The following is a 17,339-nucleotide window of genomic DNA, read 5'->3' on the forward strand; positions in this document are numbered from 1 at the left end:
TCTATTCTCAATTAAACTCTTCAATAAAAATAACCATTCCTTATGTGTGAAATATTGTACGATTGCTTTATATTTGTTATGCTATTTAATTAAATCACATCGTAATCCTAAATAGTATTTATCCCCATTTCACAGATGAAGAAAATAGAAAGTAGAAAAAAATTTGTATCCATGACTCAGCTGAAGTCAACCAGATAGTCCAGTTGCTCTACTCTATCAGCAGTTTCCAAACTGTGGTCCATAGACCGGCTGAATCAGCATCATCTGGGGACTTGTTAGAAAAGCAAACTCTCAGATCTGCCCAGATGCACTGTATCAGAAAGTCTGGGTGTGGGGCCTCACAATCTGTGTTCCAACCAGTCATCTGTGTGACTCTGATACAAACCACTGGCTTGTCCACAAACCAGATGGGGAGCACTACACTGGACCACACTGCCCTCAGCTCTCATCCTATTTACCTTCTCTGTTACACTTGACAGAGTTAATATTGTCTTCTTTTGAAGCTTTCTTTTCTATCTGCAACTCCAAACTCTTCTAATCTGGTTCCCTTTCATTAATAATCACTTTCACTAGCCCTCTCCCAATATCTAGTTACTGAAATATTAGTAGCTTTACCACTGTCTTCCACATCTTACCAACTCACCAAGCTCAGTGCAGATTTCCTAGAACCCTCTGGATGTGATCTTCATGTTGACTAAAGTTGTTGGTGCTTGGCCATTCACCTGAGCCAGGCATTTTCTCTTTTTCTTTTCTTTTCTTTTCTTTTCTTTTCTTTTCTTTTCTTTTCTTTTCTTTTCTTTTCTTTTCTTTTCTTTCTCTTTCCTTTCTTTTCTTTTCTCCTTCCTTCCTTCCTTCCTTCCTTCCTTCCTTCCTTCCTTCCTTCCTTTCTTTCTTTCTTTCAGATTTTATTTACGTATTAACTATTTGAGAGAGAGGGATCCCTGGGTGGCGCAGCGGTTTGGCGCCTGCCTTTGGCCCAGGGCGCGATCCTGGAGACCCGGGATCGAATCCCACGTCAGGCTCCCGGTGCATGGAGCCTGCTTCTCCCTCTGCCTGTATCTCTGCCTCTCTCTCTCTGTGTGTGACTATCATAAATAAATAAAAAATTAAAAAAAAAAAACTATTTGAGAGAGTGAGCAAACACATGCGTGAGCAAGGACATGCGTGAGCAAGGGGGAGGAACAGAGAAGGAGGGAGAGGGATGGGAAAAGAATCTCAAGCAGACTCCATGCTCAGTGGGGAATCCCATCCCACAGCCCTGAGATCATGACCTGAGCTAAAATTAAGAGTAGGACCCTTAACTCACTGAGGCACTCAGGTGCCCGAAGCTGGGCATTTCTAAATAATGTTGTTCTTTCATACTCCACATTCCTACATTTTACTGGCTAACCAAGTTTCATTAATGGTTACCTTTACAATTTACAAACCTACCACCTACTCTCTATTTGCAGATATGTTGCCAGAGCGTTAGAGATTGGAATATGATAGTCGCTCACCTAACTGGAGCTGTTCCACATTTCAATACCCTCCTAAATGTTTCTAGTTATCCTTCTAACAAGTAGTACAACGTGTCACTCCTAGTCAAAATTTAGAAAATTTTGTCCCAATCCAGGGACACCTGGGTGGCTCAGCGGTTGAGCACCTACCTTCAGCCCAGGGCGTGATCTTAGAGTCCTGGGATCGAGTCCCACCTTGGGCTCCCTGCATGGAGCCTGCTTCTCCCTCTGCCTGTGTCTCTGCCTCTCTCTTTCTCTGTATCCTTCATGAATAAATAAATAAAATCTTAAAAAAAATTTAAAAACTAAAAAACTCACAAAATACAAAAAATCAGAACAAAACAAACAAAAACTCCAACTTTGATGGCTTCCCACTGCTTAAAAGCTGAAGTGTAATATCCCATCCCAAGCACAGTAACATGGCATGGAGGCCAACCTTCCCTTGTCCGCCTCTGTGCCCAGCATTACCTTCCTGACTACAAAACCTTTCTTCTTCCCACCCCCACCCCAGCTCCTTGCTAAATCTCGGCAAGATGAATCACTTTCCCTTTGTGCTGCCCGGGCTAATGCTGTTTCTCTGCCTGAAATACCCATCTCTAACCATACACTCATCACTTACTCAATCACCATTAAAGGTGTCACAAACTTACTAGCAGGTGAAATGAACGAATGCAGTCTATCATGTGTAATAAGGTCACACGCCCCATCTAAAGGGGGAAGCATCTACTTAGGACTTGAGAATTGCTGTCAAGCAAGTACTGTCATTAAAGGAAAGCCAGAAATTTGGGTTTTTATGTGAGATTTCTCAATTTTAAAAGTCTGCAACAGATAGTAAGCAATTTAAAACACTGTTCTGTGTACTGTTGTGTGTCCACCAAATAAAATACATCCGGGATCTGTCAGTGTGGATCCTGGTGTTAGTTTCACTAGGCCCTAGGGATTCAAAGGTGACCAGACAGGGTCTCTGACCTGAGCGGCTCACTTCTGGGGCTCATCTCAAATGCTAGCACAGGCAGGAGTAAACAGGCCATTCACTCAGCTCTTAAAAATGTTTTGTTTGCACCTGCCAGAGTGTATTCTTACCGGTAATCGTTTTACTGTCTTGAATCATCACATTCTTGAGGTGCAGGCCTGTCACCTTCATCCTGGTACTGGTAGTGCTAACACAATGTGCCAGCACTAGGCACTTGATTATCACTATTGTTATAAGTGAGATGTCTGTGTATGTACTTGTATCAACTTGATGCCACACTTTCAAGTTACTTTGTATTTTCGCCCTTCCTAAATCCATTTTATGATTTGATTAGGCACCCTGCTGGAAGATATGGTGTCACTGAATAAACTGTCTCCTCAAAATTAAACCGAAATAAATATGCTTTGAGTCTTATTTTAGTTGTATGCTATAATCCTAATAGGTTTTTCTACACGTGTTCCTTGTGAGATGGTGGTCAAAATAAGGACTGTTTAGAGATATCTTTGCTAAACTCAAGAAATTATTTTGGTCTGGACAGATCTTTTCACTTTGGAAAATAAGGAAAATGAGTTCATTTGTTCCATTTGTTAATTTCAGGGTGCAACTTTTTTCCATTTTAACAAAAGCACCAAAAAAGTCAGCTTTAATTTTTGCTACAGTTATATAATTTCTAGTTAGCTATCCAAGCACGCTCACAGAACTAATTTAGTCTGGGCATTGCCAGACTTAGAGGATGTCAATCATTTTTCAGTGAACCAAAACACTTTCATTTCACTAAGCAGACTTGAGAGTGGACTGCTTGAACACTGCTGTCTATTTCACTCCTCAATGGATCTAACTTCTAGATTCAGCCACCATTAAAGTATGTGCATAGGTCCTCCATGGCTACCATCTGAAAAGTTTACAAACCTCAATCTTGCTGAAAGAGAAATATGATTCTGTAGTTACTCAGATGTTATCTAAATAAAGGAGGGTAAATATTTTATGTCTTCCCTATCTGTACAATCAGCAAGTTAGAAGCCATATTTCAGTTATTAAATTTAGCTCCCCCCATCATTTTATTCTACAACGCGGCATGACATTGTATTTAAGAATTCATCTGTGTGTAGACACCTGATTCCTTGACTTTGAAACTCCATGCCCTGTGTTCGTTAGGATACACGTGTGCCATCAGTAACCAAATTGTAAGCTTACCTGCAGACTGTTGAAAATGACAAAGAGGACCAACATCCAGAAGTGTCTGTAAGCCATGTGCAGGCCTCCCCAAAGCCATGTCACAGAAATCAGGCCAAAGAGATATAAAACCAGTGGAATTTCTAGAAATAAAAAAAACAAACAAACATTTTTTTTTTGAGCTTTGGTATACTGCATAGTCACACATACACACAGATGCAAATTGGCTCTTTTTTTGTGATACTCTGTATGCCTAAGTACCCATTTTGAAAGAACAACCTTGGAAATCCCATTCTTATGCCAGCGGAGAAGGCACATTGCTGAGTCTACATTCTTTCTGTTTTGCTGGTAGGCGAGGGGGATGGGGAAGAATGAGAACTGTTCCTCTCCTAGACTACCACCTGCTGGACTGTTCAGGAAGTGCCATCAACAACTACAGAGGCGCAATCCCATTTCAACCCCAGGTAAATCCCCTTTGAAAGAGCTCTCCACCAGAAAAAGGCAGGCAGCGATGTGCTCCCGAAATTAGTGTAGTCTGACTCGAATTTTAAAGCAGAAAGGATGCAAAAAGCAGTTTGTGTGTCATGGAAAAGGATATTCTCATCTCTTTTTTACTAACAGAAAAGACACTAAACTTTATTATTATTTTTTAAGATTTTGTTTACTTATTCATGAGAGACACAGAGAGGCAGAGACATAGGCAGAGGGAGAAGCAGGCTCCCGGTGGGTAGCCTGGTGTAGGGCTCGATCCCAGGACCGTGGGATCATGACCTGAGCCAAAGGCAGACACTCAACCACTGAGCCACCCAGGTGTCCCAAGACATCAAACTTCAAAGTTAATGTTAGAGCAAAGATGAAGGGACAGGTTGGCTATTGTCAACACTAAGCTTACTCTACCCATTGTTTCTCATGCAATTTATTTCAGTAGTTTTCAGGACAGATTTCTTCGGGGCCAATGACTTCATTACGCTTTCTTTCCATTTGTCTTTGAGATGTACATTATAGAATAATAACCTTAAAAGGGGGATTTTAACATTGACATGGCAAGCTATATAAGATTTGGAAAGCGAGTCAGATCATGGCAGCTGCAAATAAATATATTTCAAGCTGTTGAAAGACATCTGAGTGGACCACACCACCGACAACTCTTAGTACAGACCTCAAGGTCCATGTATTATCAACTGCTGCCTGGAATCTACATGCACTCTGGAAATCAGAACAATTAAATAACTCCACTTTAGCAATTTAAAAATTTTATTTTGAAACAATCTCAAACTCACAGAAGAGCTGTCAGTACAGTATGACAACAAAGGTTTTTTTCTTACTGAACCACTTGAAAGTTGCCAACCGAATCCCACATCACCCTCTGAATACTGTATTTTTTAAATATATTTTTAAAGTAACACTTTCTAAATTTATCATCATTATTATTATTTAAATATTTTATTTATTTATTCATGAGAGACACAGAGAGAGAGAGAGAGAGACAGAGACACAGGCAGAGGTAGAAGCAGGCTCCATGCAGAGAGCCCTACGTGGGACTCGATCCCAGGTCTCCAGGATCACGCCCTGGGCTGAAGGCGGTGCTAAACCACTGAGCCACCTGGGCTGCCCTCATTATTATTATTATTTTTGGTAATCTCTACACCCCATATGGGGCTAGAGCTCAGAAGCCCCAGATGGAGAGTTGCACTGTCTTCTGACTGAGCCAGCCAGGTGTCCCTATACTTTATTTCTGTTTTTTTTTCTTTTTCCTGTCTAAATACTTTCTTTTTTAAGAAAAAAAAAAAAGGATTTATTTATTTATTTGAGAGAGAGGGGAGGGGCAAAGGGAGAGGGAGACTGAAACTCAAGTAGACTCCTAAGCATGTAGCCCAACATGGGGCTTGATCTCATGACCATGAGATCATGACCTGAACCAAAACCAAGAGTCGAATGGTTAACTGACTGTGCCACCCTCCTGCCAGCCCTTCCTCTCTGAATACATTAATGTATATTTTCTACGAAGATATTCTCCTAAAAAAACACAATGGGGCCATCAAATCAGGAAATTAACACTGATCTATTACTGCCATCCTCAGATCCCGTTCAAGACTTGTCCATTGTTCCCATTATCTCTTTTGTAGCAGGAAGGTCCAGCTGACATGCTTCTGCAGACTGCTTTAATCCCAAACCCTGCATCTGTGTGTCCTTGGCTTTCAAGACTGACACTTTTGAAGATTACCAGCCAGTTCTTCCGGTAGAGTGTCCTTAAATTTGAGTTCATCTGATGTTTTCCTGTGATTCAGATTATAAAGTTTGGCAGAAATCACAGAAGGGATGCTGGGTTCTTTTTATAGCATTCTGTTGGGTAGCACAAAAATTCAGTTTGTCCCATTACTCAGGCTGCTCATTCAGGTTGTTTGATTAAGGTAGTGGCTGTATACGCTCTCCCCTATGAAGTTAGTCTGTTTACCTTTGTGATTACTAAGTATTTGTGTGGATAAATACCCTTTCTCCTATCGAATGTTGGATTTACTCATTTATTTATTTTTATAATATGGACTCATAGATTCTCAATTTATTTAATGGGTTATTGTCCATTATTATTATGTCGATGCCCCAAATATCCTAAATTTGATTAATGGGAGCCCCTGCAAGACTGCTTCTGTGCCTTTTGTGATGTACTCATCATTCTGTAAGTACTTCCTTGATTTCTGGCCCGACCAGATGTTTTACACTCATCTTGTATTTTCCCTAATCCAGTTCTGGTTTCTTTTGGGGGAATATGGTATTTAGAAACCAAGATTGGGTGCTAGGTATACTATTATTGGGGTGTTTCTGCCCCTAAGCCCTCTCAGCAGACAGAGCTAGACAATATATGGAGTTACACATATGAACACACACACACACAGTTACATCTAGATGACTAGAGTACTAGAGCTTTCTAGTAACCTCAGTAGGTCATACCAATACTTTTTTTTTTTTTTTTGTACCAATACTTCTAATTTCAATCCAACACCACAGGGTTAATTCCAATTTTCTTCCTTTTAATTTTTGTAAATATCTTCTCTGTTAAGAAATCTATTTCTCATTATTCTTAGTATATATCCTGGTGCCGTCATTCCTTCCCTTGCACAGATGACCCACACCTCATACAGATGCCCCCCTCACAATGAAGGGGTTCCTACACTTGTTGCTTGAACACCTTTCTGTGGATACTAACTATGAGGGGGGCTTTAGGATGGGATTCTTTGGGAAGGAAAGGGAAGGGAAAAACACTAGAAGAAAAAGGAAGGAAAGGGAATGAGGGAGGGGAGCAGGAACAGGGAACCTAAGCATTCCTTTTTTTGAGGAGAAAAAAGCCTTTAAAAGGGCAGTATGCTGGTACCTTCCCAACTATACCCTTCATAAAAAATATAAAATGGTCTAGGTTACAGAGAAAATAAGAATAAAGAATAATAAACACAGTTTATACAGATGAATAATTCCTTTGTCATTAATGCTTTGCAGCCTGACAGGAGAGAATATATTAAAATTTATTTAAATTTTATAAAAATTTATTTTTGTTTAATGAAATCACACAATTTGATAAGGGGCCAGAGGCTCATTTTTACTTATGACAAGATACCCTAATATTTAGGAAACTTCCTATGTTTTGCTCATTAAACTTTTTAAAGATTAGATACCAAGTCTGGCAATTGCATTCTTTGTTCCCACTGCGTAAGTACAAAATTCTATTTATGGCTCTGTGCAGAGTACAAAAGGACATGCATATTTTGCATGAACAACTAGGAACCCGATTTTCAAAATTTGGCCTGCCTGTTCCTCTGAAGTGCCTAGAGCCAAACAAGTACTGTGTGCTGACAAAGCCCAGCGGGAGAGCCAAGAGAGCATACTGGGACTGACTAGAAACATCCATGGCCTATGTTTCTCTGGAACTCCACAGAAAAGTGTGGTAGCTTGGCCCCCCAGATCAGAAACTCTGCAAGAAAGAAAGTCAGTCATAAATAACTTAGTATATTGAACAACAGACCCCAGGCCGGTTTTCCAGCAGTGCAACAATGATAAGGACATGATTTCAGAAGGAAGAAACATATCCAGAGGCACATCCAGATTCTGTGGACCTGAAGTTTATAAAACTTGGAGAAGCTTCTTAAAAAATAAGAATTGCCAAAACATAAAAATTAGGTATCAAATCTTGGAAGGGGCCTATGCAACGGAGAGGCCCTAAAACTTAAACTTCATCAGCTTTATGGCTAACCACCTCTGAGGAGGTATCTTCATCCTCTTTAGGGTGTAGAGTAACTGGCCACAGGAGAAGGGCTATTGGGAATGGGGGATGGTGATGAAGTGGGAGGCGCATGTTGCTGTTTAACAGCTACTGTAAATTCCATATGGCAAACTGAAAATTAATGCTGCACTTAATGAAAATCATTTCGGTTTCATACTTCACAAGCTGACATTTCATATTTGGTGAACTAGTCATAACTTTTCTGTTGTATGTATAAGTCAATGCTTACCAAAGCAGGCATTTATAAACTGGCAATGTTAGAAACTTATGCTTAGAGGTGAATTAGTTAGAAAAAAGAATTTCAATGGTTCTAGGTATTTTTACCATAAACATTTTTGCTGCAAGCATTTTTGGGGCAAACAGTTTAGCCAAGCAACTGACTGGTCATTAAGCAATTTTGGCCTAAAAAAACAAAGAGATAACTGGTTGACGGTTGGGTTCATTTCTCCACTGACATAGTACTTCCATTTTATACAAATCTTGGCCCTCAGAATGGTCTATACACTGGCAGAGTTTTGAACCCACATTTCCCACAGAACTTTGGAACGCCTGTCAACGAACATGTGACAATATGCCAAGAACAACCAACAGTGTAGAAGGCTTTCACAACGCACTTCAAAGCTCAGTTACAAATATGCATCCTAGTATTTGGAAACCAATAACTCTGTTAATGAAAGAAGAAATTTTAGTGAAACAAGTAAAAGGGTGATGCTGAACAAGATGATGAATCAATAAACCAACAAGAGCATAATACTATGAATGAAAGACTTGGAAGACAAATTCATGCCACAAAATAAAGCCTGTTATCTGTACAGTGAATCTACACTCATTTAAATGTATGCAGAGGTGCCTGTCTGGCTTAGTTGGTAGAGCATGTAACTCTTGATGTCGGTGTCATGAGTTTAAGCCCCATGCTGGACATGGAGTCTGTTGATAGATAGATAGATAGATAAAAAAAATAAATAAATTCAAGTATTCTGTATTTCACAATAAAGTCTTTAATTTTGTTATTCATTTTTCATATTTCATTATCTCTTTTTCAATGAATCCTGTTTTATTTTTCTTGACTTTATATTTTATGGCCAAATTGCCTTCTGGTCTATTAGTTATTTGGTGAAAATGTTTGCAATGAAAATGCTTGCTATTGCATATACAGATGATGGAATATTACTCAGCCTTAAAAAGGAATGAAATACTGACATGTGCTGTAACATTGATGAATGTTTGAAAACATCATGTTAAGTAAAATGAGCCAGACACAAAAGGACAGATATTACATGACACTTATACGAGGTGCCTAGAACAGACTGAAAGGAGATGAGAGGTCACCAGGGGCTAGAAGAAATGGGGAATAGGAATTTTGTTTTTTGGACATAGAGTTTATGTTTGAGTTGATGAAAAGCTTCTGGCAATGGACAGTGGTGATGGTTGCACAACATTGTGAATGCACTTTTTGCCACTTAATTGTATACTTGAAAAGGTTGAAATGGTTAATTTTGTGTTATGTATATTTTACTACAAAAAAAAATTTTTTTTTAAAAAGGCTATGCCAAAAAAGGCAGACTTGTGTTAAGATGGAGTTTTTTGACAGGGAGAAAGAAAAAAATCAAATCCTCAAAGTACTCAATTTAGATACTTAAATTAGCAAGGAGTCATTAATGTGAAAAACAAAGTAGTGTGAAAAGGTTTTAGTAAAAGAAATTAACTTGTGGAAAGGAAAAAAATCAGCAAGTGGATGTGTCATTTAGTACAACTATCATTAAGAAGTCTACTTATGGGATTTTGTAGATTCCAGTGAGAATACATAAAATCTCTTTATTTTTTAGTGGAAAATATGATTTCAATGAATTTAATTGCCATTTTTAAAGAAAGTATGGTGCTCTATTATCTCTTCTCTTTGTAATTGCAGCCCTGACTTTATTGCTATGCACCAGTGACAACAATAATGGCTTTATTATGGAAATCACACCTCATTTACATGAGGCTGAAATTTATTCTGTGTTTACAATCTTCTAAAGTACTTGTTTTAATTTTACCTCACTGACCTTCTGATTCTAACAATTTGGATGTGCTACTAAAACAAACTCATCAATGTAAAACAAGGAACACAGCTGTGAAATAATGTGTAGATTTAAGATATTTATGAGGCTATTTCCAACAACAGGCATGCATTATTTTTAAGTGAGAAAAAAAGGTAATTGAAAAAAAGATATCAAAAGGTTTTATTTCTAAATTATGGGCCTTTACTCTGAAATTAACAGATACTTGGAGGCAGAGAAGTTTCGCTGATCTGATCCATTTCTTGGTGAGAACACATTAATTGTGTTCTTAAGCTTTTCTTAACAAGAGTTAACACTGACCCCACAATGCATGGTCACCCACCAGCGTTCTCAGCAAATAAACCTCAAGTCATAGAAGAACACAACAGGACACAGATTTCACAGAACCGCCAAATCAGCATTAGGATGCTATGGGTAGAGGAGATAAGGAATCTACAAACATTTACAACTGTAACTGGGGATAGGAGCCACAGGACTTAGGATAGGTTCCCTGTTCTCCAGATGGGCTTTTTAAGAGCTCTCAGATGTTTGTTCCAGCAGGCTAGACTATACATCTCTGCTCTCCACTCCCCACCAGGTTCTTCAGTTCCGTTCGCCATCCTTACTACATTTAAAATCTCCACAGTCACTTTCTTTCGATGAGTGATTTGGGACAATTTCCAAATGTGCACCTCCATCTCTCCTGAGCTCTGGAACTCCAGGCCTGGAGATCTCCAACACATCTCAGCTAAGTTCATCCAAAGCTGAATTTAGTATCCTTCTTCTCAGACTTTCTCTTCCTTCCGAGTACAACTAGTACCACCAGCCCCATAGATTGAACCCTATGCCTCCTTTCCCCTCAAATGCGGCACCACATGGGGAATGTGGGGGAGAAAGTATACACGTAAGGCGGTTGTCACAGAGCTTGGCACAAAGCACATGTTCAGTAAGCTTTACCTACTATCATCCTCATTCTCATTGACCATGATGACTTTGGTCAAGTTCAGGAAATAGCGCATGGCTATACACAGCCCCTTCCTGCATATTTGAAGAGTCCCAAAATCACATAAGAAAAAAACACATTGAACTTTTTTGTACCTGAATTTCCCAAACCCATTCAACTAAAGAACCCTTCTGTTGGGATCCCTGGGTGGCTCAGCGGTTTGGCGTCTGCCTTCGGCCCAGTGTGTAATCCTGGAGTCCCGGGATCAAGTCCCGCATCAGGCTCCTTGCATGGAGCCTGCTTCTCCCTCTGCCTGTCTCTCTGCCTCTCTCTCTCTGTGTCTCTCATGAATGAATAAATAAAATCTTAAAAAAAAAAAAAAGAACCCTTCCGTTTACCTGATGTAGTCTGAAGATCACGCTTGGAGGAGGGTTGCTTTCAGACTGTGGACTGATTTCCACCATATCCAAACCATCACTGAAAACTTCCTGACCGGTGGATTTAGACTGGACCTCTCAGTGTCTTCCATCCACTCCCACTCCCCTCCCCTTTTCTATTCTATTCTAGCCCTTCCCATCCCGCTTAAAAATGCTGCCAGTGAGTCTCACCAATGTCTTGTGACTCACAACTGTAAACTTCTACTCTAGAATGTAATTCAAGTAGCCTGCAGGACACCTTGGACATACAGTGGGTACAGTCAACATAACTGATAGTGAAGGCCTCCACCTACCACCTTCTGGCAGGGATTTACCCTGACCCTTACTGAGATATGAAGGAAGCCATCCTAATTTGGAAGGATCTGCACAGGTGAAAAACTGGATCTGCAGGCAGAGAAGAATGTAAATCAATACTGGCCCAGGGTCTACTTTCTAGGTGTAAAGAGGAGGAATGTGAGCAAATTTTCAGAGGAATCTCAAGGTCTGCAGAGAACCTAAACAGCAAGTGGCACTTGGTCAACAATTGACTTAGGGCTTTCCTGGACGCCAAAGGACAGTCCAGTGTCAGGCCCACTTTGAGTGTGATTTATTGGGAATGAAAAAAAAACAGTACAAGCCTAGAATTATGGTCTCGCCTTGCAAAAGCTATATATAATTTTCAATTTGCAGACTATAATTTTGAATCTAAGGAGAATAATCAAGTTAGATGAGACATACCCACATGGACCTTGCACAAACTGTTATTAGAGTGATTCCATTTGAGCCATGTCCTTCCAAGTTGCCAGATAATACCCTACTAAGGGGAGTAAAATAGGTCTGTGATACTTAAGGAAAAGGTTCAATGGTATGTTTTCTTTTTGTGAGGAAAATGTCTTGGAACTATGGGAAGAATTATCATTGGGTTCACAGCCAACATAAGTAATTTTTAACACACCTCATAAATATTTCACAAAATGACATTATGACAAGAATTTTTAGGAGATCTTTTAAACGAGCATGAGGCCAGCCAGCTAACAACTAAGGACTGGCTTAACCTAGTTTTCTAACTACATTACCAGTTACTCAGCCGTTAAAGAGTTCAAAACACTCATCTCCAGGCATGCTCAGGCACCTAACAACAATTTCCAACACACTTAGCTTTTATAATACTATGAAAATATACAATGCATCTTTCAACCTGCCTACATCTATATTTTGAATCTTGCTATATGGCCTCATAATTTTTGGAAATTAGGTTACTATGTATTTGGCCATGAATAGCCAGTTATGTTTTATAGATGGTTTGATAGGACATCACATAGCAGTCATTAGGATTTAACAGGCTCAAATTCAACGCTGAAGTCTTGAGTCAATTCTGACACAATGTCTCATAAAAATTAACACTAAAGATGTGTTCAAGAAAATATTTTTACAGTGTGTTAAGTATGTCAGTTCTAGAATTGTTTTCTGGTAGACCCTCATTCTGGATAAATGCCAGCTGACCTCACATTTATTTCCTTTAATTCGGTTCTCTGGCTATCATATTACAAAACTGTAACACAAATTTAAAATTTTATTTTATTTTTCTTTTACTATATTACTATTCTAAAAAGTCTACTTTAGTTAAATCCTTTGGATCTTCTCTGTTTCGTGCTTAATTGCGTCTTTTCTCCCTATAGCTATAAGATTATCAGGGCATTGTCTGGTCTTAGAAATAATGTAATATATTTCACAAAAGCATTAGGGATATTACTTATTCTCTGTTTATATAGCTATATCTGTAAACTGAGAAAACTAACACCAAAACCACATATAGGGCTGTTTTCAGGAATGCACAATAACAGAACATAAAGTGGTATGATGTGTGTGTTATACACAGGCTTATCATTGTTCATTGGCACAGTACCCACAGGTGTGGCTGGGAGTTTTATCCGTATGGAAGTAAACTAGTATCTTATTGTTCATTACAGCCTTGGACCAAGCCCTTACAGAGAAAAAAAGAGGGACCATTGTGTTAAGAAAGAAGGGCAATCACCAGATTGAATGACATGTGTATCATTTACAAAGGAAAAATCATTTACAAAGAAACAGTAATATCTATAGTGCCAATATTTGTGTACTAGTGATCAAAATAATTTGATCAAAGTGAATCGTACCCAATGGTATACCATTAAAATATTCTTTGCATTTTTGGCTGTCAATGTCATATGCAGACAGACCTTAAAATTTGTGAGACCTTAATTCCAGCTTTTTTTCTTTTTCTCATCTTTCATTTGGAATTTAAATCGTTAATGGTTAGACTGATTTACAGGTGTCTGATATTAGTAGCAACTGTAAGATAGATGCTACCACTTAATTTTGTCCTTGGCTTCAAGCTGTATGTTTCCACTTCTTTTTCCAAGGGGGAGAGCATTGGATAAAGAAGATGTGGATATATACAGGTGAAGAGAAGTGGGAGGTACAGGCTTTCAATTACGAGATGAGTAAGTCATGGGAATAAAAGGTACAGCACAGAGAATATAGTCAATGATACTGTAACAGTGCTGTATGGTGACAGATGGGAGCTGTGCTTGTGGTAAGCACAGCAGAATGTGTAGAGTTGCTGAATTACTATTAATTACTATACCTGAAACCACTGTAACCTTGTGTTACATACAAATAAAAAAGTTAAAAAATTAAATTTATCTTCCTCAGGGAAAGAAAACAAATGAGAGCACTGGAATTTATTTAACTCTAGGTACCACAGTTTTGGCATTAGTAGATAAGACTAATGAGCAGCCATATAGCTTTTTGGGTTACTGTGCTTCCCAAGCTCCCCAAAAGAGCCATTTTTACTATTTGAGTCCATCTTTATTTAAAAATTATTTTGATTCCATCTTTAATAGGCTAGACAGATCCTGCTACATTTTTTGTTTCTATCCATTTGTTATTATTTTTTTAAACCAGGTGGAGTTTATCCTGTTAGACTGTTTGTGAAACACATTTGTAAAAAACAATTTTTTTTCCAGGTTGGTAGAGCAGCTTTAATATAACCACAGATTGAGTGTTTATTTGCAAATACACTGACATTAAGGGGGAAACTGATGGAGAGAGAGAAACCACCACACTTCTTAGAAACTGTATAATTAAATGAGTATAAGGATCAAAAATTGTTCATTTCTATCACTTGTTAATTTATGACCACACTGACTTACACTATCTTTACAGAACTGTAAAATAGGGCTTTAAGTTGCTCTTCAGCGATTGCCTTTCCCTACAATCCAATTTTGACTTTTTTCTGGAGGTTGGTGCATCCTAATTATGAATCACATCATTTGCTTTCCTGAAGGTTATTGATAATAAATTTTATAATTTGCTTCTGTCAAATTCAATTAAAAGAAAAAGATCTGTTTAGAATATGGGCCCCGGTAAATTACTCTTTTTTTTTTTTTTTTTAAAAAGGCATGCACTGAGGTTGACTGGGATTTATTCCTAAGAAAAATAGAATTGCAGGTACGAGCATGGACTCTGGAGTCTGATTACTTGCAGGCCATTTACTAGCTGTGCGACCTTGGTAAGTCACTTCACTGCTTTGGGACACAAGTTCCTCATCTGTAAAATGAGAGTAATATTAGTATCTCCCAAATAAGGTTCTCTGTATCCAGTGAGGATATAATGGTTGAAATGCAGAACACTCAATAGTTTTATGTAAATTTTGGCTATTGCTTGTTTTTCAAGAATTATGTTTTAGCAAGTGTCAAAATGTATTAGATAAAATGTGACAGATAAGAGGATGAATCACATATGGATATTCTTTCAAATACTACACACACACACACCCTATAATAAAAGGCAGAAGATAAGTATTAGAAGAGAGAGACAAAGTTAAATAGAAACCCAGGGAAAGAGACAGTTACCCGCCTTGGTAGTATCACCAAGTCCTGTGAGAGGAGAAGGAATTTCAGCTGAGACTTGAAGCTGAGCTCTATCTGAGCATGTACATATTGACATTAAGGTAGTTGGTATCGGCAAAAGGGGCAAAAAAGGCATAGGCATAAATTAGTGTAAATTAGTCCTTTTGATTGGAATTAAAGGTCAATGAAGGTGCTTAATGAAAAGAACGTTTGTAGCACTAGGTCAGGAAGGCATCTTGTGGGCTAGGTACAGCAATACAAAATCATTTTATAGGAAAGGCAAGCCATTTAAAATTTCTGAGAAAGAGGTGTGGCCTTATCAAAACCAAGCATCATCTCATAGGAAAGTAAATCATTTGGCAAAGAGAATGCTGCAGGCCAGGGCACTGGTTAGGCAACTCCAGCTGTGGTCAAAGTGGGAAATAAGGAGAGCCTTGGGCAAGGGAAGGGCAGATGAGAGCCCCTACAAAGGAAAGAATGGGATGTACACAAAATGTTACAGACAGAGACTCTATAGTCACACCCCCAAATCAGAAAACAATGAGAAACTTGAAATTATACAGATATTAGGACTTGATCACTGAAGATTCTAATTCAGTAAGTCTACAGGGAGACTCATTAAACCATAACTTAAAAAAAAAGATGTATGTGGGATCCTTGGGTGGTGCAGCGGTTTGGCGCCTCTCTTTGGCCCAGGGCACGATCCTGGAGACCTGGGATCGAGTCCCACATCGGGCTCCCGGTGCATGGAGCCTGCTTCTCCCTCTGCCTGTGTCTCTGCCTCTCACTCTCTCTCTCTCTATCATAAAAAAAAAAAAAAAAAAAAAAAAAGATGTATGCATCTGAGGGTGGGGATTGGCAGAAGGAGAGAGAGAGAGTCTCAAGCAGACTCCCTGCTGAGCTCAGAGGCCAACATGGGGCTCCATCTCATGATCCTAGATCATGACTTGAGCCAAAAATCAAGAGTTGGACAAGCTTAACTGACTGAGCCACCCAGGGGCCTCTCATTAAACCATAATTTTCAAAGTCTGATTTCTTTTTTTAAGTAGACCTACATCCAACATGGGGCTCAAACTCACAACCCCAAGCTCAAGAGTCACATGCTCTACTGATGGAGCCATCATGTACCTTTCTGAAAGTCTGATTTTGAGGATCAGTCAGATCCGACAATTACTGACCTAAAAATCTATGACTGTGGAGTTAAGTTACATTGGCTTCAGGTTAGGAAAATCAGAAGATTAAAAGGTGCAAGAAAAGGAAGGAGGAGAAAGAATAATAGAGACATCAGAAGAGTAGGGGCAGGTGGAAGAGCAAAGATGATGAAAATGTACTTGAGGAGAAGATATTACTCTCAGGGAGAGGACAGGGAAGAAATTAGGAAGAGAAGTTGGGCTCGAGCCCAGAGATTTGAAAATTACCACTATGATAATAAAAAAGGCCAAGGCAATCCCTGGAAAAGATACATACTCCAGAGTTCTGAGTCACAAGAAGAATGAAGCATGGTCTGGGATTTAGCAGGGAAAAAAAAGTATCATAAAAACCAAGGGAGATGGGACTATTCAGTGAAGAGCAGTTACCAGTACTGATCTGTGCAGAAGAGTATAAGGATAAGGACATTAGGAGAGAAGTCAGTAGATCTGGTGTCCAGGGTTATAGGCAATGAATGAAAGAGAAAAAGCAAGATCCTGTTGAGGCTTAGCAGTCAACAGAAGGTGAAGGGTACAGGAAGTACTCTTCAAGAAGCTGGTGGGTGGGGCGCCTGGATGGCTCAGTCGGGTAAGTGTTCGACTCTTGATTTTGGCTCTGGTCATGATCTCAGGGTCATGGGATCGAGCCCTGTGTCTGCTGCACACTGGGCCTCCAGGAGCCTGCTTGAGATTCTCTGCCCCTCCCTACCTCCCCCCCAAAAAAGAAGTTGGTTGGTAAAGGAGAAAGGCAGGGAAGTAACTTGATATGGCATTATGAGTAAGCTCTTTCCAGACAGTGAAAAGTGATGCTTGTTTTTAGATGAAGAGGAAAGACGTGTGTGTGTGTGGGGGGGGGGGGGGGTGTAGAAGGGGGGGTAGAGAGAGAGAGAGGGAGAGAGAGAGAGACTAAACTGTGGAAAATTTAATGAAGCAAGTTCCAAGAAAA

General features: G+C 39.3%; 1 protein-coding gene across 1 annotated transcript in view; it reads right to left on the reverse strand.

Moving 5' to 3' along the window:
- The window catches only part of ADGRV1 (adhesion G protein-coupled receptor V1), a 529,718-nt gene that overhangs the window by 61,209 nt on the left and 451,170 nt on the right, over nt 1–17,339 (reverse strand). The window contains exon 87 of the mRNA XM_025992909.2: nt 3,664–3,785. Within this exon, the coding sequence (XP_025848694.2) occupies nt 3,664–3,785 (122 nt within the window). The remainder of the gene's footprint in view (nt 1–3,663; nt 3,786–17,339) is intronic.

Source organism: Vulpes vulpes, chromosome 14, assembly GCF_048418805.1.
Source record: "Vulpes vulpes isolate BD-2025 chromosome 14, VulVul3, whole genome shotgun sequence".
Lineage (NCBI taxonomy): Eukaryota > Metazoa > Chordata > Mammalia > Carnivora > Canidae > Vulpes > Vulpes vulpes.